This window comes from Mustela nigripes, chromosome 12, assembly GCF_022355385.1.
Source record: "Mustela nigripes isolate SB6536 chromosome 12, MUSNIG.SB6536, whole genome shotgun sequence".
Classification (NCBI taxonomy): Eukaryota; Metazoa; Chordata; class Mammalia; order Carnivora; family Mustelidae; genus Mustela; species Mustela nigripes.
Window position 1 is genome coordinate 29,900,322 of NC_081568.1, and position 22,412 is coordinate 29,922,733.

The 22,412-nt window shown below is 44.6% G+C and overlaps 1 protein-coding gene across 1 annotated transcript in view; it reads left to right on the forward strand.

Moving 5' to 3' along the window:
• Positions 1-2,028: 2,028 nt before the first annotated feature.
• EGFLAM (EGF like, fibronectin type III and laminin G domains) overlaps positions 2,029-22,412 on the forward strand; it is a 181,090-nt gene continuing 160,706 nt past the window's right edge. The window contains exon 1 of the mRNA XM_059417018.1: positions 2,029-2,324. Coding sequence (XP_059273001.1) covers positions 2,228-2,324 — 97 coding nt within the window. The 5' untranslated portion in view covers positions 2,029-2,227. The remainder of the gene's footprint in view (positions 2,325-22,412) is intronic.

The window sequence follows — 22,412 nt, forward strand, 5'->3', positions numbered from 1 at the left end:
ACTCTTGGGTTTGGCTTAAGTCGTGGTTTCAGGGTCCTGAGTTTGAGCCCCCCCCTCAGGCTCTGTGCTCTGCAGGGAGTCTGTTTGGGATTCTCCCTCCCTCTCCCTCTGCTCCTCCCCCTGCTCGTGCTCCCTCTCTCAAATAAATAAACCATTAAAAAAAAATCACTATCGGGCTCTCTGCTCAGCGGGGAGCCTGCTTCCTCCTCTCTCTCTCTGCCTGCCTCTCTGCCTACTTGTGGTCTCTGTCAAATAAATAAATAAAATCTTAAAAAAAAAAAATCACTGTCTCATAAAAAGAGCTATCCAACATCCTTCAGGCCATGGTGAGGTAGGCACTCTCTGTCAGAGGTGGAGGTCAAACCCAGGTGAACGACCTGCCAAGGATGCTGAAGGCAGATTTCTGGGCGTCTTGACAGTCCCAAGGGTCTATGATTCTGTGACATCTGAGACTAGGAGTCCTGAGAGCAGTCACATTGCCTGGTATCCAAACATGGCCTTGTTATCACCTTGGAAGTGAGGTCCACTGTCTGTTCAACTTTTTTACTCTAACTTCATGTAAAAAAACAAGGTCTGGCGTCACAGCTAAGACTTGTAAATCCTCGAGTTGGGAGTGGACTTGAATTTATTAATGGGCAGTTGCACACCTGGGATGCCAGCAGGTAAGGGACATATTCTCAGGCTTTGCTAACAAACAAACAAGATTGGGCTCATTACAAAACTTCGAGCTAGGGCAAAATTCATTCCTAAAAGGAGGAGGAGAAATTTGGGGGGGTGGTGCGGAGAGATATTGGTCAACCTTGCTCCCTCCTGCTTTCCCAAGCCTAGGTTAACCATGAAGGGCCAGGACACCTTGCAGTGAGGTTCTCCCAGCCAGCAAGCGCTGGCTCCCTCTGCGGGGCACTTCCTAGGGCCTTTGATCTTTCCCCAGGAATTGGCCAAGCCTGTGTTTTCTTTCAGCTTTATGCTCTCTTGGTTTATTTATTGTATCTGCTTTCTCTTCTCGTTGACTTGAAGATCAGCACCCTAGTGTGTAACTGGACTCGAGTCCTGGGGTCTCCCTTCTCACCGCGCCACCAGGAAACCCGACAAAAGGCGTGTTTTACTGAGTCTTAGGGCATAAATCCAGGAGAGAAAGGAGCTGACCCGGGAATCCAGGTCCTGGAATCAGTGGTCAGGACCTCACCCCGGCCCCCAACCCCAGCTCAGCTGGCGGGCTCAGGGGCCCAGGTCCCAGTCTGGTCTTCTCCGTCCGCCAGGGGGCTTGAGCTCGTGTCCTCTCCCCGACGCCAGGTTTAACCTGGACTTTCCTCGCTTCCCCTGGAGGGTCTCAACTTGCCTTTCTCTGCAGGGAGGGGACCCCGCTCCCCCGCGTTGGGCCCTAATCTCCACCCCGCGTTTCCAACCGAGTGGCGGGGCCTCCGCTCTCCATCTGCGCGCCTTAAATCCCATTTATCTTCTTAGCGCCCTAGACTCGGCCAGTCCCGCCCCCTCTTCCTCTTATCCTCCCCCACTTGCAAACCGCAGACACCCTCCCTCCCCCACAGTGCGCTGGACAGACCCGAGCAACCTTAGGAGGTGTTGGGAAAAGTCCCCAAGCTGGGTGGTAGTGACCTACAGGGGCGCGGCTGGAGGAGGGGAAGAGGGTACCGCCGGGGGACGGGAAGCGGCGCCAGATTTCAGGCTCAGGACTGCAGAGGGTCCTGGACTCACTGTCCCCTAACTCCCGCCCTGCGACTCTCGTGGTTGAAGTCGTCCCCTCCTAGCGCCCCAATCTAGGTCACTGGCAGGGAAGGGCTGAGCCGGGGGTCGTGGAAAGGTGATGGGCGGGCTGTCGGCCCCAGGAGTGGGCGAAGAGTAAATGGTCTCGGAGCCTGCCCCCTCACTTCCACTCGATTGTAATTCCATCCCCGGGCGGGTCGAGCTTCCCTCCCTCCCACCGCCAGCCGGTCCCCCCCCGTCGGCTTCCTTCCCCCCCCCCCCCCCCCCCCCCCCCCGCCTCGGAAAAGCCCTGCGGCTCCAAGAGGACTTCACTCCCGCACGCCGACCTCCCGGCAGCAGCCCTGCCTTCTCCTACTCCTCCGTGGTTGCTGGACCAGCTCCCTCAGCCCTCCACCTCCTCACTCCGGCTGGGATCGGCGGGGGCCGGCTCCCCCACGTCCCCCAGGAGACGCCCTTTCCTGGTGCGTCCTGGACTTGGTGAAACTTTGCAGGCGCCCGCGGTGAAATGGATTTAATCCTAGGCTTCTTGCTCCAGCTCTTGCTTCTGGCTTCCAGCCTCGGACCCAATGCAGTGTCGCTCAGAACAGCTCTCCGAAAACCAGGTAACGCGCTCGGAGCGCCGGGGGGGCACCACGCCCGGAGCGCCCGGGTAGCGGTCCCTGCCTGGACGCAGAGCGGGCAACGCACCGCCCCTCTACCCCACAGACCCGCGGCAGTTTAACTGGGTTCATCTCTGCCCAAAGGTGGGGAAAGACTCGACCTCGCCCTCAGCCCCGCTCCACCCCGTCCCCCGCAACCACCCCCCCCCCCACCCCGCCGCCCCAGCTCAGGCGGTTCCAGGGATGTTTGTTTGTTAAAAGAATAATCTATTTTCCAGACACAGTAGAGGTGGAGGGCTGTGTGTTTGAGCACAGAGCTGAGAGCAGGGACAGCGATCATGCTGTCTCAATTACAGAGGATTGCAACTGTGCAAGAGAAGTCAAACAGCTCCTCCTGTGTCTCTGAACATCTTTATTGAATTCATATTGTCCAGAGCCTAGCCATTTCCTGTTAAGTGTCTGAAGATTTGCCTGGAGTTCCCTGTGCCCATCTCTGGTTCTGCCCTGGCAGTGTGTAGGAAGTGGCCTCTGCTAAGGATGGTTTCTGCTCTGGGCCGTTTTCTTAAAAAGAAGTGCCTGGTGGGTTAATTTTAGAGTTTTGAACTCCTGTCTGTCTTTGCGAGGTCAGTTAGAAGGTGTATGGTGTTGTAGGCTATTACAAAGAATTAACCTGCATTTCCTCTAGTTACACTGGTAAAAGTTCTTGGTGTATTTTCTGCTTTGAGTTGGTCTGTGTTGTGAGATTATTCAGGTTACAGCGTTCTAAACAATAAAGTTCTAAACGTTGTTGCCTGAATAACGATTTTTATTCTACTTTGCTGAGGCTGTATTTTGAATGCTGAAAAATCTGTGTTTTTCTGGGATTTTGTTTTTTGCTTTTTGGTTTTTGGTTTTTAGTTTACTTTGTAAGCGAGGTTGTCTTATGGGATTAATTACATCTTATGAACAATGGAAAGCAATATAACTTTATTTGAATGCAGTCTGCAAAACTCTGCAGAAAGTGCAGTTTATCTTCACAAATAACGATTCTATAAGAAAGAGACAAACCAGGGAAATTTATCAGAGGGTGAAGAAAATAATGTTGGCAGGTTCCCATATGGCTGCTGAAATATTTTCACTGCTCAAGGATTTCTTCATTTGGAAATACAACTTGTTGCCTTTCAGCTTTGGGGGACCCCTCACTCTTCAAGCTGTGTCTATCGCTACCTGCCTTGAAATTTAGTCATTATCATAATCTGCAACACACTTAAATTACCAGCTATTCTAGAGCCACTGTTCAATTCATTTTGGAGATGATAGCAGCAGTCCAAGGCGATATTCTATTAAATTGTTTCTCACATGCACGCATACACACATCTTCAAGGATTTCAGTGAAGGGCTTCTTTCTAACTTTTCTCCTTAAGATAAGCATATCATCATCATTGTATTCGGAGGGGTTATTCCCATAAAACCACCTAGTCACAGTTTTTGAGCGATGCCTAGTTATATCTATCTATCTATAGTTCTTAGGCTTAAGCAGTGTATGTAATATTCTTTTAAGGATAGATTTCAAGCCATTTAAGCAGAATTTTTTAAAAAGCATTTCACAAAAGCCTAGTGTATACAGAACTGCTCATATGGTTCACCCTTTTTCCTTTTTTATTTTTTTTATTATTTTATTTTATTTTTTATTATTTTTTATTTTTTATTTTTATTTTATTTTATTTTTTTTAGCTACTCTCCTAAAAATGTTTTCTACCTGGTTCATCCAGGCTCTCATTCTGATACTCATGCTATGCATATGCATCTTGGCCTCTTTGGTTTTATTTGAAGCTTGAATAGGTTTTGATAGTAGAAACTCTATCTTTTTAAATATGTTGGCATATTAAATACACCAAATTTGAGGTAGAAGGGGTGTTTGGACTAGGTTCAGCCTAGAAGAGCTTTTCATTATTTTCTACTTTTCTCCAGACACTGGCTTTCAGGTTGGAAAGCTGCTCATATTAAAATGACAGCTACTTTATAAACTTCAGGGGAAAATTTCCTCCTGGGCTCATTTACATCCCTTGGAAAGACTAGTTTTTGATCCGGAAAATCGGTCCAGATTAAAACCTGAAAGTGCCCTGCTTGGCTCTGATGTGAACAGCAACCAGCTAATTTATAATCTTCCCCAGACACCACAAAATCCTGCTAGGATCCATATAGGAATTTCTTTGTACTCTGTTTCCTCAACAGAAATTGGTCTGTGAATATTACTTTGAAGGGAGCCCGGCCACCATGTAGGCATGCTGAATAGTCCTGTTTTCTTTGGATTACCCTGTCTTCTAATGCTCCTGAAAGACGGGGAATTCTTGGATTCAAAATCAACCCGAAAATTCTTCATCCCCACCTAGCTCTGGTGGGAAAAAAGCAAGTAGCAGCTTCAATGATGAGTTCAATCTGAGTCCAACATAGGCAACCTTTCCCTCCGCCCCAAGATAGCTCATCTTCTGCCATTGGGCATTAATAAAGAAACCTCTGCATTTGCCGAGACTAACAAGAAATGACAGCTCTTAACTTAAGTCAAATGAAATAATAATAACGAACTCTAATTAAGTGCTTGCTACACTGCTCTAACAACTTGGCACATACTGATACTTGATCAACCCAGCTGCTCTGTGAGATGGGCACTGTTATTAGCTCTGTTGAACTGAAGATGAAGTTGTGGCTCAGAGAGATTAAAGATCTCCTCCAAGGTCACACAACGAGTAAGTGGTGGAATAGGATTCGGGCTGTACTAGTCGGGACCGGGAAGGGAGTCCTTAGCGGTCCTGGTAGTGGAGGTCTGCAGACTGGTCCTGGAGGGCGTCTCCCTCCTGGCTAAACAGGGGAGCTCCCATGGGACAGAGCCAGGTGGAGCGTGTTATCCCTGCTGCTGTGGGTGTGGGGCCTCCTACATGCTGTTAAACATTTGTACATGGGATCATGCCCAGGCCTTCCAGGGTAACCGTGTGAATGATACGGACATGCAATTCTCGAAGCCTTTGTCCACTGACCTCAGCTGCAAGAATCAGGGGGTATAACCACATCACCACATCGATGAACCACTTCCTTTCTCTTATTCAACTCCTGGTGCTAAATCTTGTGAGGGCCAAGGATCTATCCAAGGACCTGGAGGTAGAAAAGGGGGCTTCTGACCCTAGGTAGGGTAGAGGACACCATCATCTCCCTGGCATGGAAACTTCGCATAACCTTCACTCCTTTTCAGATCACCGATTAGAATCAGAGACCTGGAAGGAAGTGAAAAGGCTTCATTTGTCAACTGGGCTAAGGGTGATTAAGGGACTTGTCCAACTTAACATCAGAAGCTGAACTGGAACTAGTACCCAGGCCCTCCCGAGTGGGTACTTCTTCCTTATCCAGAGTGTCCCCAGGAAGCACAGGGAGGACTGGTGTTTCTGATGCAGAGCAGGAAGATGTGAAAGGGAAATCCAGACACACAGCTAGCCACACACCTCTCCCACAGGCAGATTGGTAACTCAGGGTGTTAATTCCCTCTCTGGCCCAGAGACTGGGCCACAAGGGCCCCGCCTTTCCTCTTGTCTTTGCAGTTTGCCTGAGGCCCCAGGAGCAGTGAGACAAGGCCAGGTCAGGGCTGAGAATTGAAGGTCTTCCTTAGAAGACCGTCTTCAGGGAGATGCACAGCTCTTATCGTTTCCTTTCCGACTCCCTCAGCATTTCCTTACCTGTAAAACTGGACGACAGGGAAGATCCGGAGAAACCCAGAAAGAAAAAACAAGAGTCTCGAAGAGCAGAGTTAGCTGGTGGGCAATGTATCTTGCCCGCTGTTGAGGGTGAATCCAGGAGCCTCTAGGTGGTTTCTGCTGCTGCTCCAGTGAGGCTTATTGGCTCCTGAGTCAGAGGCCTCCCTGTTCTGTTTCCTGCGCGCCAGCCTGAACAACCGCTGTCACGAGGGCCTGCTTATGTCCTCACTTAAAGCTCTCATGCAAGTCCCCTTCCCAAAGCACGCATTTGGTGGGGGGCTGGGGGGTAGGGGGGTGGTGCTCATCTCTTCTATATGTCCCTCCTTCTCCCTTTCCAAACCAAAGTCCTTCTCTACAATGCGATCCAGATTGTCTTGCTTCTTGGGGAATGCTGGAGCTCCTAAAGGCCACACATATTTCCGCCCTTGAAGGCCATATATCTCCCCAGCACCTAACTACAGACATCCATGCAGTCCAAGCAACGTAGCGGAAATATTTCCTCCACTCCTCCATGTCGCCAGCCCTCCTACCCTCCTCTTTGTTTCCACACCACATCTAATCCCTATAAGAAACCCCCCTCCCCTCTCTCTCTCTCCCCTTGGATTCCCTGTGAGGTAAAGGGACAAAGAGGTCAAGGTCAAGAGTAAATGTCATAACGCGAGGCAGTACTGGTTTCTCGGAATTCTCTCATGGAAGAGTGACTTGGCCAGAAAGGAACTGAGTGGTGTTTTTGGTTTTTGCTTCGTGTTTCTTACCCTGAGCCCAGGGCTTTAATAACCTTGCAATTCTTTTGGGAGTAGTTGGCCATCTGTCTAGCTCAGAAGTGGTCCAGTGCCACAGAGCTGGGTTTCCGGAAGACACGGCCTCAGGCGTTGGAGGCTGCCGGGGGAGCTTCCACAGAGTGGCCCCGGGGATAGCCTGTGTCTCCCACCTCACCTGTTCGGCCCTCAGGACTGGTTGCTCGCCATTGACTCGAGGGATGATGGGATGTTATGATTGCAACAGAAAATCTTTTGAGCTGGTCAGGATCCCTGCCACTGACTTTGGCCACAGCCTGTCAAGTGACAGATATTAGAAGTGTACCTGCTGGTTCAGGGATCGAAGAAGGGAAAAGGTAAAGAGGTACGACAGAGCCTAAAGGGCCGCTTGTAGCAGAAACCCCCAAACCTGTCCTTGAGTCCACTCCCATTTTGAAGAAAGGTGCCATTGTGTGGCTTCAGCCTCCTTAAATGAGCTGGAAGATGTTTACCTCTTACTCCCAGGAATCGAATCTCATGGGCTTGGGCGTGGGGAGGCAGGGGCAGGGGCGCAGGTGAAAGCAGAGGACGAACCTTTCAGAGCTGGCTCAGAGCAGGTCTAGTCTCAGCCGATCTCAGGCCTCTGACCCAGGCAAGTAGTTCCTGAACTTGCACATGGATGAGAATTCTGTGTGTATATATCACATTATTATATTTATGTATATTATATATATTATTAGCCCCAGGGATATAGGTCTGTGAGTTGCCAGGTTTACACACTTCACAGCACTCACCAATAGCCCATACATTCCCCAGGGTCCATAACCCCACCACCCTCTCCCTACCCGCCTCCCCCCAGCAACGCTCAGTTTGTTTTGTGAGATTAAGAGTCTCTTATGGTTTGTCTCCCTCCTGATCCCATCTTGTTTCATTTTTTCCTTCCCTACCCCTCATGTTGCCTCTCAACTTCCTCATATCAGAGAGGTCATATGATAGTTGTCTTTCTCTGATTGACTTATTTCGCTCAGCATAATACCCTCTAGTTCCATCCATGTCATCGCAAATGGCAAGATTTCATTTCTTTTGATGGCTGCATAGTATTCCATTGTGTATATATACACCACATCTTCTTTATCCATTTGTGAATGAGAATTCTTGGCGTGCATCTCAAGTGCCTGCCTTTTTAACAAGAACGTCTGGTGACTTGATGAGATGGTTTGCAGTCCGCACATTGAGACCTGACAAAGCAGAGTTTGGGCTCCTGTCAGCCTCCCTTGCCTCCTGACCTTCTCCCCAGACACTCCCCAGACACACGCACAGTCTCCTTTTCCTTCCTTTGTCCACACCATGTGGGATTTGCAGTGACAACTCATTGCTCGGGGTCTGTGTTGTAACTTAAACTCCACAGGTCTTCTGAAGGTTGGATTTGGGGCTGTGGTTTTTGGAAGGCAGCTGAACGGCATCTCCTCTGAGCGAATGTTTCTCTTCGCTGCGCCTGCCCCCCGCTTTCCGCAACCTGTTCATTGGGAGATGGCCATACAAAGGAGGGAAAGGCTGCCATAGCACTAACAAGCAGCCCCTTGCAACTGTGTGTAACCCGTCCCCCCCCACCCCTGCCCTCATTTCCCTCAGACCCACTCCACCCACCCGCCGCCACTGCACCTGTGCTTTCAGCCTCCAAGTCTGGTTTCTTCTTGGGTAGGAGCACAGACTTTAATATTTGACAGTTTTGGTTCAAGTCCTGACACTGTTATTTACTAGTGACTTGATGGTGTAAGGCAAGTTGTGTTAGTTCTGTGGTCTCCGTACCCTCATCTTTAAAATTGGAAAGATCCTGTCACTTAAGGGTTGCTAGAAGGGTTAGGTTGGTCAAGACATGTACTGAGGCATTTAAAAGGCACAGGAGCCTGAGACTGGAAGGCAGTATTTAAAGGACTCGGATTGTTTAATCCGGGCAGAGGAAAGCAACTGAGTCAATACTCGTGACTGAAAGACTATGTTCCGGGCATGACAAGAAACACAGGCACTTAGGATTTCATGTTCCTTTTCCATACATATGAATGTATGATTGATTGCATGTGATTTAATTTGTACTGAGTCCTAAAATTTTTCCGATAAATTAATTGACAAATTAGAAAGACTCTCTGGTTGACCACATGCCTTAGTTTTTGGTTTGGAAAATAGGGCCGCCAGGTTTGTGGTCTTGCCTGAGTGGATTCCTTGGAGAAACAGTAACCCCCAGGGTGGTGGGTGATGTTGACCTGGTAATTATCTCGGGGAGGTTTTGCAGGGTCTGGTGGTGAAAGGGGAGCAGCTGTTCCTGAAAGAGAATTAGCCAGACGGATGCATGACTGGGCGTCAGTGGAAATCTCCGTGAAGCTTGAGAGCTAAGAAAGGCTTGGGGTTTGATTGATCAGTAGATTGGAGTAATTCAAGAGCCACTCCCAGTGACATGGAATGTCAGAGGCCAGGCTCCACTGGCTCTTTCTTTCCTATGAATGATTCTGGGCCGTGAAACCCCCCATTTATCCCAGATATCCCCACCAGTTTATTTTCAAAGGAAATAAAACCTATTTCCTATTTCAAAGGAAATAAAACGGAGCAGTGCTTTGAAAGAGCTGATGCACTCCACAAAGTTAGGATACGATCGATCATTCAACAATAATCATAGTAATTACTATTATCTTAACCAACCACACCGACCAAGAATATTCATCCTGAAGCTTTCATCTCATTTCCAGTCCCTTCCTCCTCACTCCCCTAAAGACACTTGAAGATTCTTTCTTCATCTGACTCTGCAAATCCTAAGCAATTTAAATCTTAACACTTGTGTTTGCTGACAGGGCACCCAGGATCTGGAATCAGATTTAATGTAATGTTAATGCTATTTATTTTTCTTGGTGTAATAAGTTTATATTAGCCAGTTAATGGTTTACATTGTGCAAAAGGAGTTGTATCAGCAGGCACTTTTCTCTAACATCTGGGCAATTGGAAACATAATACTTAAATACAACCTGAGTTTAGAGCCTTCCTTGGACAGATGGCTAATTTTATCGATCTAATTTTACACTTAGGAATAGGTCCCATGATCCTATGCTCGTAATTCTTAGAGTGAGCAGAGAAATAAATAAAATGGATGATGGCTGTGAATTAGATGCCTGTTATATTGCTTGTAATTTATTTTTAAAATACTTCAGTATAAACAGTCACTGTGTGAATTACTTTAATCTGTATCCGTAGGGGTACTTAATTAACTCTCAAAGTAATCCAGCGTAGAAGGTACCATTCTGGCATAAGAGTTTACATCTATTTTAATCTCTCAGTGACTGTGCCATGTCAGTGGTCAAATATTTCGAGCTTTATCTCTGAGCTAGCCAGAAATCCATGCTCCAGGGCTAGTTACCGCTTGACCTTTACTATGGAGTCTACTCTCAGAGGTGGCTTGGAAAATACATGAAAATAACTGTTAGCATAAATCCAGGCCAAATGGCTTGTTAATTAGCATAAATGATGTTAGAAATAATGTTTTCATTGGTGAAACATATGAATAGCTAGAAAGAGTATATAGTCTTTCTGTTTTTGCATAGACAGAGAATAAGCACCAGTAAACTCAAGAGTCAAGCTGCTCTGCAGTTAGGCTAAAGCCCCATTCAGTCATGTATTCCACTCACTTAATAGTGGACTCATTTGCCTGCTCCCCCTAACTGATTTGCTGATTGTGCCGCTAGGATATTGATGTATCTGCCTCAGCAAGGTGCTTGCTGCTGTAACAAACAACTCCAAATCTCAGTGACTTAACACAAAATGCATTTTTCACTTACTCCAAGCCCAAAGTGAATGTTTCTTGTTGGGCAGCTCTCCTGGCTTGCTCTCCTTCAAGCAATGACTTGAAAACCTAAGTCATGAGGTCTTTGTAACCTCTATCTTGTAATACCATCATCTTTGAAGTGAGCTTCCAAGGTGTCACTGAAAGTAAAGAGAAAGAAAGCTTGTGTGACAGATTTTTATGCGCCAGGCTGTAATATGGTCCCACGGGCCCAACCTAACTGTAAGGAGGCTGGGAAATGTAGTTTGGCCATGTACCCAGGAAGAAGGTGACCAGATGTGGTGGGTAGTTTCTCATGGAGTGCTTTGGAGTTCCTAAACCGACAGACAGGGGATGTTAAAAAGAGTAAGTTTATGAGAATTTTTGTGACTTCTTACCAAGATATATTTGTGTATGTGGCAGAATTTGGCCTAGAATTTGCATTCATTTTAGTGTACAACCTGGTTGAAAGGCAGGTAGTTGCCATTTATCTTTATGTGTTTGAAGCAATCGTAATTTAACAAAAGATCCTGAAAACTAAGCAAATTGACCCAGATTGGTTTGCAATAGGATGCAAAAATATTTATATATTTACATGAATATATGATATTTGTTGCTACTTATTTGCTCCATTTTATACAAGGTAAAATTAATCCCTCTTAAAAAGTAAAGGAACTATCTAGTTGATTAAATAGAGTGAATTCCTAAGGCACATCAACTGGAACTCCAATTATTTTCTCTATAGTTTTCTGGAAGCTCCTTCTATTTGTATCCCATAACAAAAAGGACTATTCGTGGTAGGATAATTTATTCAGTGAGATATGCATCTTAAAATATAAAAATCAGTTTTTAGATACCACAGCCTGCTTTGTTGTGGCTAAAGACAGTGTGGACTGATCCCAACGAAAATAAATTGATACCTTGGGTTGAACCACCACACATCTCAAAGCACTTTCATAGAAATGATCTCATTTGATCGTGGAACCCTTGCCCTACTGGGAAGTCAAGAGCAGATGACTTAGCAAGGAGGAAGGAGGTAGAGCCAGGACATGAACCTGGGTTGTCCAGTCCCTAGCCCTTGTTGCTTCGCATCAATCCAGGGATGTTCCTGCAGCTAATGGATAAGAGCGTGATCACTGAAACATGCTCAAGTCTAGCTCTGTAGTCAGAAGGAAACTCACCGATGAGATCTGCCACTCTCACAGAGGCTCCATGCATGTCATGGGACACAATGTACAAAGAACTGGTACTGCCTTCAGTCATTCTCCTGGTTGGTTAGTGGGCCTGCAAAGTACATGATAACTGAGGGGCTGTTCGCAATTGAGAAGCAGTCGTGCTAGCTGGAAGGTGCTCCAGAATCCCTCCAGATGTCTCCTATAGAAGACCCTTTTGGGTTTTAGGGACAGTCTACAGGACTCAGCAGGGCCTTGAAATTTTCCATTCCTCCCCTGTTTAGCCATTTTCCTTAGTGGCAAATGATGTTTTCTAGACCTTCGTCGTGACGTATTTCAGGGTTTATCTTTCTAGTCTCAAGGCTTTCTGTTGGTTTCTTAAACATCTCTTCGATATTCTAGGAGTTCCTAATTAGTGTAATTAAACAAGTATGACATTCATTTGGAAAAAAAAAAGCATTCTGCTGATAGTTATTTTAAAGTAATTGATGGGCTTTGGTCACAACCTACACACATAACACACATCCTTTCAACTTGGAGGAATTGTAGCAAGAATCCAATAAACAGACCTGGGTTTGAACCCTAGTTTTAAAACTTATGGATGCCTGACCCCAGATAAAGTACTTAATCTCTTTATGCCTTAGATTTCCATCTGAAATTTCAGACTCATAATACCAACCACAAAGGTTTTGTGTGATAAATAAATGAGATACTATGATTTCCAGAAATGTACCTAGGAAACCCCTTTAACATTTGGTAATAATTGCCCTCCAAAGTTAGTATGTATTAATTAGATTCATTATGGTTTACAGAGTTTATACAGTGGTAGAGATGGTCGCTTTTTCATACAAATATTGACAACTCTGACACGAATGTATAATTGAGTTTTGGCTCCCGTGAAAATGGATTTGAAAATAATTTCATTTCCTTAATTTTATATTATAGGTTTTTGGAGTTTATATTGTTAGATGATGACTTTTGGTATCTAGATCATAGGTCATAAAGTTTGTGTTATTGATGAAAGACCTGAAATCAGCCTTAGAGTTTAATAAAAATAGCCAACATTCATTTGGGGCTTTGTGTAGAACCAAAGACTCACAATGATATATCAAGATCATATATAGCCACTGAGGTAGTAACAGATTTTCATGTATCAGCTGTATGGCTCCTTACCCAAACAGAGGTTATTTGCAGTTAGAATATAAAAAAATTTTCTTAGCTACTTTCTTTACTGTGGTATTAAGAGAGTAGATATAAAAGGTGCTATGCTACCTATTCTGATATGATATGGATAGCTATTCTATTCTATTTCTGTGATATCTACTCTGTCCCCATTTTGAGTGAACCACACTCTCTGCCGGTATAAATCTTCCTAAAATGCGCTTCTAATCCTGTCACTCTTGTGTTTAATATTCTTTTCTGGCTCCTCCTGCCTCGCAAGTAAACCTGAGCATCGGAGGTCTGTTGCAATATGGCTCCACCTTACTTTTCCTGTCTTCTCGCCGAATACACAACCTGTATTCCAACCACACTGGGTTATTTGCTATTCTGTAGACCACCTCTTCATTGTCCCAATACAAAGCTGTTGGCATGTTGATCTGCCCTTTGGAATAATCCTGGACTGCAATGACCCTTCAAAGCATGGCTCCATTGGCCCTGTTCTGTGAAGTCTTCACGTGCCCTCCCAGCCAGGAGCCATTTGTGATTTCTCCCATTCTCCTTTGCGTTACGTGATTGGTGTGCCTGACTCTTGCCTTTGGTTAGATTTGTAACTTTGTCAAGGCAAGCACCATGCCGTCTTCACCTGTGGGTCCCCTCCGTTGCCCTGTGGAGTGTCTTGCGTGCACTTAGCCTTTCCAGGCAGCTGCGGAATGGAAAGTGATGGCCTTGTGGGCAAATACGTTTTAACATCATGTGTAATTGGATTCTGCTCCCAGCCCCTGAATTCATTTCTTTCCTCTAGCACCATGCAGGAAACGTGTCGCTTCCACGCGCCAACACTTGCTTCACCGGAGGAGATGTTTGAAAACCCACAGGGCAGTGTGATTTAGAGAAGGAAATCTCTCAGGACTCAATCTGCAGCTGTTTTGGAATTTAAATCCTACCTCCGTGCTGCCAATGGCTATTGGAATTGTGGGTGTTCGAGGAGGGTCTGATCGAGTCCATACTGTGAAATATGTCATTTTTGCTACATGGGGGAACTGGTAGAGTTTGAAGTAACTTCCAGGGCTGCCCTCAGGTCTGCGTTTTATCATGTCTTGAGAGGTGATGAAGCAAAGACAATAATACCCTTTACTCCTACATCAAAAGATAGTGGGGGAGGAGGCATTAACAGTCCTAAGTCCAATTCCCCTCCTTCTCATATCTGTCTTTGAAACCAAAGGGAAAGGAGGCTGTGTGGAGAATGGCATTGGCCGTATGATTGAAAAGGTCAGGTTGCAGGAGAAGGGATGAAGCCAGTCCCTCTCTTGTAATGAGATCTGACTGTGAGGTCCAGAGGAGAACAGTACTCAAGCTCTCCAGCGTTCCTCTTCAGTTTTACTGTGCTGACCCTCGCTTGCTTGTGAAGATCAATTCTCTAATCCTTGGAAAGTAAAGCAAGGGAAAGCTGGAGTGCTTGCAGAGGTTTTTCCGGGCTTTGTTTCGTAAGGACCAACATGTTTGATAAAAAGAAAGCCCCTGGGCAGCCCAGCTGAAAGCAACCAATTGATTGACCCATTCACCCATTGGCTTATACATGTCTATGTGTGTGGGCATAAATACTGTATCCGTGTCGATGTACAGTAGAGCTGAGAAGAAGCTGCAGAGTAATGGCAGTTAAAGTTGAACTAAGTAAATGATACGCTGCTGAAGTATTTAGGGACAAGTGTACTGATGTCTGAAATTTATATTGAAATACATAAAAAATAAGATTTCCTGCCTGATGGTTGGGGAGAGAGGTAAATACATACGCAATACAGAGATGGTAAAGCAAGTAGTAAAAAGATCAGTGGTAGAAGCCATGTGGTGAGTATATACGTGTTCACTCTAAAACTCTCTCACTTTTTTGTATGTGTGAGTATTTTCATAATAAAAGGATGGAAATGGTGAACTGAGTATTAAGGAAAGAAATGAAATGACTACAAAGTTTTACGCATGAGGACTGAGATCCCAACAAATTCAGCTCTGCACGCACAGGCCTGTGGGTTTTTACCTTTGTCCTGCTTCTCACCCCCCATTTACTCCCTTTACTTCTCTGCCCTGCCCCTTGCCCCGTGGGGCCACCTTGTCCGATTGTCCAATCCCTGATCACAGCGACTGCTGTGCCCTTTGCTTCCCCTGGGTTCAGCCAGGGGGCGGCAGGGGAAGGGGGGGGGGGGGGGGGGGGGGGAGAGAATCTGTGATCCCTCCTGCTTTGCTACTGTGTTCCTCTGAAACCTTGGCTCCTGCCCCTGCAAGGCTTCCAACTCTGACTGTGGCTCCAGTGACTTAATGTGGTTTTCTCCACTGGCTGCTGCCCTGGGGGGTAGTGGCCGCATCTCACTGGGGCTGATCTCTGGGTCGCTTTCAATATCCCTTATTCTCCCTTAAAGCAGCTCGCACCTCTCCAAGTAGTCTTTTAATTAAAATCTTTTTTAATTAAGTAAATTCTTCTTCCTGCTGGGATCCTAACTGATACCTTTGTGCTACTACCTTGTTATCTATGCCCTATTTCTATGATTTTCTTCCTTAGGCGTAGCCATAAGGTTTTGATTTCTGTTTACCTTGCATTTAGAACTCTCTGAGGATCAGGTCTGATTTAGCTTAAGGATGCCTGCTATAAATTCATGGCAAAAGCAACAGGAACATTGGTCTTTTGAGGATGACCTGGTTCTCTAGGCCCAAATCTGCTGGCCTCTTGGATAAGAGCACATTGAGACCAACCAGTCCATCGCTATGTGGTGCTGAGAAATGATCGCAGTAATATCAAGGACTCCCAATAGAAATCCTGGAAACCCAGAGCTTTCTAGAACACATCTGACATGACGGGAGCATAGTTCATTTCTTGAGAAAGTCACCGTGAACCAAAACTAACTCTTAGAATGTCAGTGAATTTGACCTTAAGGGAAAAGGCCATGAGAAGCTTGGACTTTCTCCCACTTTAGTTAGTTGTTGCTGGCTTTTAGGCTTTTGATAATTCTTAGATTCTGTTCTGCTTCCTTGGCTATAAATATCTCGTACCTGATATTCTACTGATTTGGGTTGAAAATGCTTATTACTCTAATTTAAAAGAACTAATTAGCTCACATTCATTGTCTTGGTTTGGATTCCCCAGTAACAAACCTTAAGACAAAAATCTGAATAGAAATAATTTACTTGAAAGGTAAACAGAACAAAACAAAAATGAAAACAGGAGCATGGGGGAATGAGACAAGGAGCCCACTGAGAAGGCAGTCCTTGAAGGTTTTCTTGTCAAGTGGGGGGGGGGGGCACTTGTCGATGATAGAGCTTAAACTCAGGGGAGAAACTCAAGGAAGTGTCACCAAACACACCATTGGGAGCTGTCCTACCTGAGAGGTGAAGGCTCTGGGGCGTTCACATTTACGAGGATTTTATGCAGGGCTGCTGCCCAGGAGGGCTTTCTTTCCCCAAGGCTTCCAGCCTGCCGGGCTCCTGGGCAGAGCCGATTTTCTGGGTCTTCTGAGAAACCCTCTGGTAAAAGGTTGCAGAAATTGGTAGCTAGAAGTGGGCTGGCTCTGGGGAGGCAGGAGGAATTATGGGGGGTACTATCAGTGCTTCTATACCCATAACTGATGAATTTTATTTGGAGATTCATGACTGACACCCTCTCTCCACCCCCCACTAGCAGTTTATATGCATTACAAGAAGAGGGCAGAGGATGTTTAAAAACTTAACATCCGGAGTCCTAGTTCTTAGTCCTAATCTGCACTAGGATTTTCAGGGAGTGAGGGGTATGTGTGACTCTGCACTGCTGTATGAAATACAGGCCATGACTGAATCAGTTCTCCAGTTGGAAGTGTTCAGGAAGACTGACTGAATTTGGTTTGTAGATCAGAGAATCGCCACCACCAACCAACCAACCAACTAACCAGCCAAACAAACAAACAAACAAAAACTGTGCTAACTGAGAAGGCCATTAGGAATGACAGTCTTCATTCCTTATGGGTATGCTCTGTTGCTTAGAATTTGCTTCTAGGTTGTTGAGTGTTACATTGGGGAAGAATCTGCACTTAAGTTTAAAGGCATGCATTTAAAGGCATCCAAAACAATAACAATTGCTCACATTTATATAGTGCTTGGTAGATACAAAGCACAGGTAGGAACAGCACCGTCTTCTGAGGCTGGCATCATAGAAATCTTGAATTTTGGCACAAATTAGATGTTTAACCTTGTATGGTCTAGGGAAGAAAAGTCACCAGCTTAAGGTCATGCATCTCGTTACTGGCAGAATGAGCACTAGGACCCAAGTCTTCTGACCTGTGGCCTAGTGCTTCTTCTGCTGGACCAACCACCTCCATGTCCAACAGGGTAGGTAGAGACTCAAGGGCACCTTCTGTTTTTCATTGACTGTCTCTTCTTTCCCTTCAAAAGCGGTCTTTGCTTATATGTTTAGAGGTAAGGAGCCCTCAGCTCAGGCTTATAAGACAGTGTCATGTCCAGAGAAACAACCTATAAAAAGGTTGCTTCTGCTTATCAGTCATGGCCAAACGACCTTCTTGGCTCCTCCTGGTTACCTGCAAACTATAAGATCTGTGAGAGTCATCATCTTTGAAGCCACTGAGACCCACAGGTAGGTAGACAGGGGTATCAGGGTGGAGGAAAGAATAACTTTGGGGCACCTGCATGGCTCAATCATTAAGCGTCTGCCTTTGGCTCAGGTCATGATCCCAGGGTCCTGGGTTTGAGCCCTGCATCAGGCTCTCTGCTCAGAGGGAAATGTGCTTCTCCCTCTCTCATTCCTGCTGCTTGTGTTCCCACTCTTGCTGTCTCTGTCAAATAAATAAATAAAATCTTAAAAAAAAAAAAAAAAAAAACTTTGTACAGGATCCGAATATCTACCTGGAATTATCTCCATAGCATGGTCTTGAATGAATCCTTCCAGGAGGCACCCTAAAGGGGAGATTGAGGAGAAATTTGTGTCATAAGACAGTGTCAGTGATTTAGTCACTTGGCTTGTCTCTCATTATTGGGGATAAACTTGAGGAATTAATCCATGGTGGCAAAGTTCCAGAACATCTTTAGAAAACAGTTATAGTCATACCTTGTAGAGCACTGCCTAGTATAGCATTGCTCTTTAAGAGCTAGATTGGAAAACTTTTTCTTTAAATGGTTGGATAGTAAATATTTACTTTAGTCTTTTTTTTTTTTTTTTAGGTCTCTATCGCAACTACCTGGCTTGGTATTATAAAGCACCCATAGCCATAGACAATATGTAAATAAGTATGTGTGACTGTGTTTCATTAAAACTTTATTTACAAAACAAGCTGAGGGCCATATTGTGCTGGATTTCTGATAAGCCGTAAGCCTTCAGGTGGTACCGGTCTGCAGAGCCACTGCTCTCTTTTGTATGTTCCCCTCTTTGGTGTCTTTATGCATTACTAATATCATTAACATTGTCTTTTCCTGCTGAAAGTTTCTTGTTTTCTAGCAAATAACTTGAATCAGTTCCCAAACACCAACAAAGACGGGGCTGCTGTAGTGCTTAAGAAGTAGGCCGGCTGTTAGAGCAAGTCCAGAGCTAGCCTCAGATGGGTGTGGGGGTCTTGTTCTGGTTGTAAATAACCCTGAGACGATTGAGTTATCCAACTAATAGTCTCCATTTGATGTAGATAACAGGCAATGAATGACTGTGTCTAAAACACACACATACAGAAAGCATTATAGGTCTGAGCCATATCCTAGGAACCTCATTCTGCTCGTGTTTTAAATACGATAACTCTTGTTATCAAGAGTAACTATTTTCATATAACTACAGTAGAAACCCTCCTACAAGTCCAATTTGCCTTGGTTAGTTAATTGAAAGAGTCAGTTGAGGAGACGATTTAAATATAGATACATTTGATTTTCCCTTAGAAAATAGTAATGGGAAAATTATTTCACAATGTGGGGAAGTGGGGGACAGTCTTTTTTTTTTCTTTAGCCTGGGCACACTGTCTCATCCTTGGTCATCCTACAAGCATACACCACAACCGCTGGGCATTATGGGAGTGCCCACTGCTAGATTTTCCAGTCTTTGAGAGTTGCAGCCGTTGTTTAGAATCACCTTTATTGAGTTAGCCCAAAGCAGTCCATCTAGTTTTTACAGAAACCACTTGTATTTCATCCATTTACCAAAGGAAATATGATGTGATCAAAATAACAACTGGGGACCATACAGGCCAGTCTCCGAAGCACACCTCTCAGCTGCGGGGGAGCAAAGGCACAGGGTCCAACAGAGAGGGAGGCCTTGCGGACCCCAAGCCTGCCTGGGCTGTGGGCAGCTCTCAGTAGCAATATGCTTTGCAGAGGGAACGGACCCCAGAAATAACTTAAGTGAATTTTCTTTTGCTCATGGTGCTTTAAAAAGGTGTTTGGTTTGGGTTTGTTACATCCCTCTCTATGCTTCACACTCATATTTTGCACAGGTCATTTCTTCACAGTAGGCTGTACACAAGCTTCTGGCAAACTCTGATGAAATTATCAACTAACTTTGGCTTGGTGGAGTTTAAATCAATGCAGTTCTTTTCAGTGAGTAACCTTCCAATTGTTCATAAAACCTGTGTCTTCTGTAATGACACACAAGTGTAAAATAATAGAGTGGTAAACTATTTCATAATTTTAACTTTTTAAAATTTCTTTTAAAGATTTCTTTTTAAAAATTTATTCATTTGAGAGAGAGTGAGAGTATGAGCATAGGGGAGGGTCAGAGGGAGAGGGAGAAACAGACTCCCCACTGAGCAGGGAGCCTGACATGGGGCTTGATCCCAGGACCCCAGGATCATGACCTGCACTGAAGGCAGATGCTTAACTGACTGAGCCACCCAGGCACCCTTATTATATAATTTTTAAAAAGCTTTAACATTCATATAGCTCTACTACATGCCAAGTAGTATTTCAACTGCTTAGTAATAATTGTATATTATTCCTTTTAACAATTCCTTTGAGTTCTTAATCCATGACCATCTTGCCAATGAGGAGACTAAAGCAGGAGGAAACTGAGTGGCTGAACCGGGATTTGAACCATGCTGGGCTGAGCTAGAGCTTTTCTTGTCTACTTCCTTTTGCCCCTCCAGAGCTGGAGTTGCCGTGCAGAAGCTGGGCCGGAGACTTGAGCCGAATGAACATGGTGACACTCAAATCTTTTACATTTCAAAATACACTCTAATACGCACAAACTATAGGTTCTCAGCAAAGTGTATCACGAGGTATCAGCCTGGGGCGCGGTGAGCAAGTACATGGCCGGATTGCCTAGTTCCTCAAGGGAGACACCCTTGATTTGGTGGCCATCGTAGACTTCCAACGCAGAGTCAAGTCTTGCCAGGGCATGAGAAGCCTCTTTAAGCCTCAGCTATGAACCCCCAAATTCCAGCATACTTAGCTTTTATGGATCTAAAATTGCCATTAGAAAGCCATATCACTGGACTGAATATCTGAGTGTAGAGAGCTGGGCCACCAGCACTGTCTTGCTATCCTTTACACAGATTATGAAAGTGAGCAAACATCATTCCTGAACAGTGGCTATGCACCTGCAAAATGATGACCCATGGGGGACAATGTCAGTTCCATGTGACGTAATGGACCAAGAAGGAACTGAACACAGCAGGCCTGGTTGGAACCTTCCACAGTGGCCTGGCCAAGGAAGGATCCACGGATATGTTAAATGGTATCCATCGCTTTCAGATAGGAGATATCTATGAGGGCACAGGTGAAAATCTAGGAGACAACAGTTTGTGTTTGTGCAGTGATGTAGTTTGCAGTCCTGCCATATCATTAGTATTGTTCCTGGTGATCAGTTTTAGGGTCAGAGCGATTTTATAGTCTCCTGCCTATATATCTATGACCTTGCTTCCTAGATCTATGACCTTGGTTAAGTCCCTTACTCTTTGTGAGCTGGTTTTTTTTTTTGTTCTGCTTTTTGGTTTTTTTCCATGTAAAATGGTGACAAATCCTTTATGTTTCGGAGTTAGGTTCTATGATGCATATGAAGTACCTAGCCCAGAGCCTAGTTTGCTGTATTTTTAATGAAGATTTCCTTCGTGCATGTGAACAACCAGATCCTACATCTGAATCAGATGAGCAGTCCTTGCATTTTATCACACACTGTCCAGAGGCAGGCACATTGCCTCTGAACACCATGAGGCAAAGGAACCATCCAGTCAGGACAGACACCCAACCAGCCAGAAGGCAAGGAATGGATCAGTGCCCTGAGTTGAGACTTGGAAGTGAGTGTCTCTGAATGGGGGCAATGACAATTGAATGTGCTTTTGTTAATCACTTACGTATGATTACATAATCATTTATTCATTCAACAGTTGTTTATGTAGCAAGCACCATATGCCAGGTATTGTGCTAACTGCTGGGAATAAAGTGAATAAGAAATATAATAATTTCTCTAAAACTCATTAACGCTTTGCAAAATTCCAAAGATATAATGATTCCTGTTGGAAATAGAAACGACTTAGTTTGTAATTTAACTCTATGAGATTTAAATCATCTGATTACAGATTACAGAACTAATTATAAAGCTGAAAGGTACATTATGAACTGCTTTTTCAGTGGAACTTCTTAAATTCTTAAATTTATTAATGTATTTTTACATACATAAATGAAAATTCAGTGCACAGGTCTGCATTTAGAAAAAAAAAACCTGTTAAAGATAAAAGGGTTTAAATATATGATAAGGCTGTTTTATTGTATTACCCAATTTCTTGACACTCTCTAGCACTTTCAATATAATTAGTAAAATAGCTGTAACTATTATGAAAGAAAATGATCATTTTCGAAACTGGAAAATGGAAAAAAACATATTGCTGGGAAAGAAAGGACCTCCACTTTGATATTATCTCTTATGCATCTTATTATTCTCATCTTCTGGTCATTTCATCTCACAATTGTATTTTAGCTAAAATCAAAATAAAAACCTAAATAATTTTGTAAAATTTTATAATATCGAAGAGTCTGATTGAGTAAGCCATATTTAAGGTTTGAAAGTGGGGTTTTGAGTTCCTGAGACTTTGGTTCATAGGTAGAGAAAATATAGGGCTTCTTCCCATTCTTGGGGAGAAGTAGTGTTCTTCAGTTACATAGCAAAGCTGAGGACAGCCTGAGTGCTAATTTTTCTTGTGGTAAAATAGTCTCCCACTATAAGAAGGAGAAAGATGACAAGTATTTGCTTTATTTTCCTGACAAGTTACATAATTCAGTTGTCTAGACAATATTAAATTAACTGCATTGTTGAGCAACCCTTCGTCTGGTTGTGTAGACCAGATGTGTGCTATTTCTTCAACATTGGGGCAATTTTGTGTGGTAGGATGAGCTCTGGGTTAGAAGGCAGGGGCCCCAGGTACAAGCCATCCCAAGTTATGTGCTATGGTTGGATCGTGATCACCACTCATTGTTAGGGGTGTAATACTAGGAAAACCCCATGTGGTTCACCTCATTATTAACCCCCAGTTCTAGGAGTCCTCTGTGGGGAG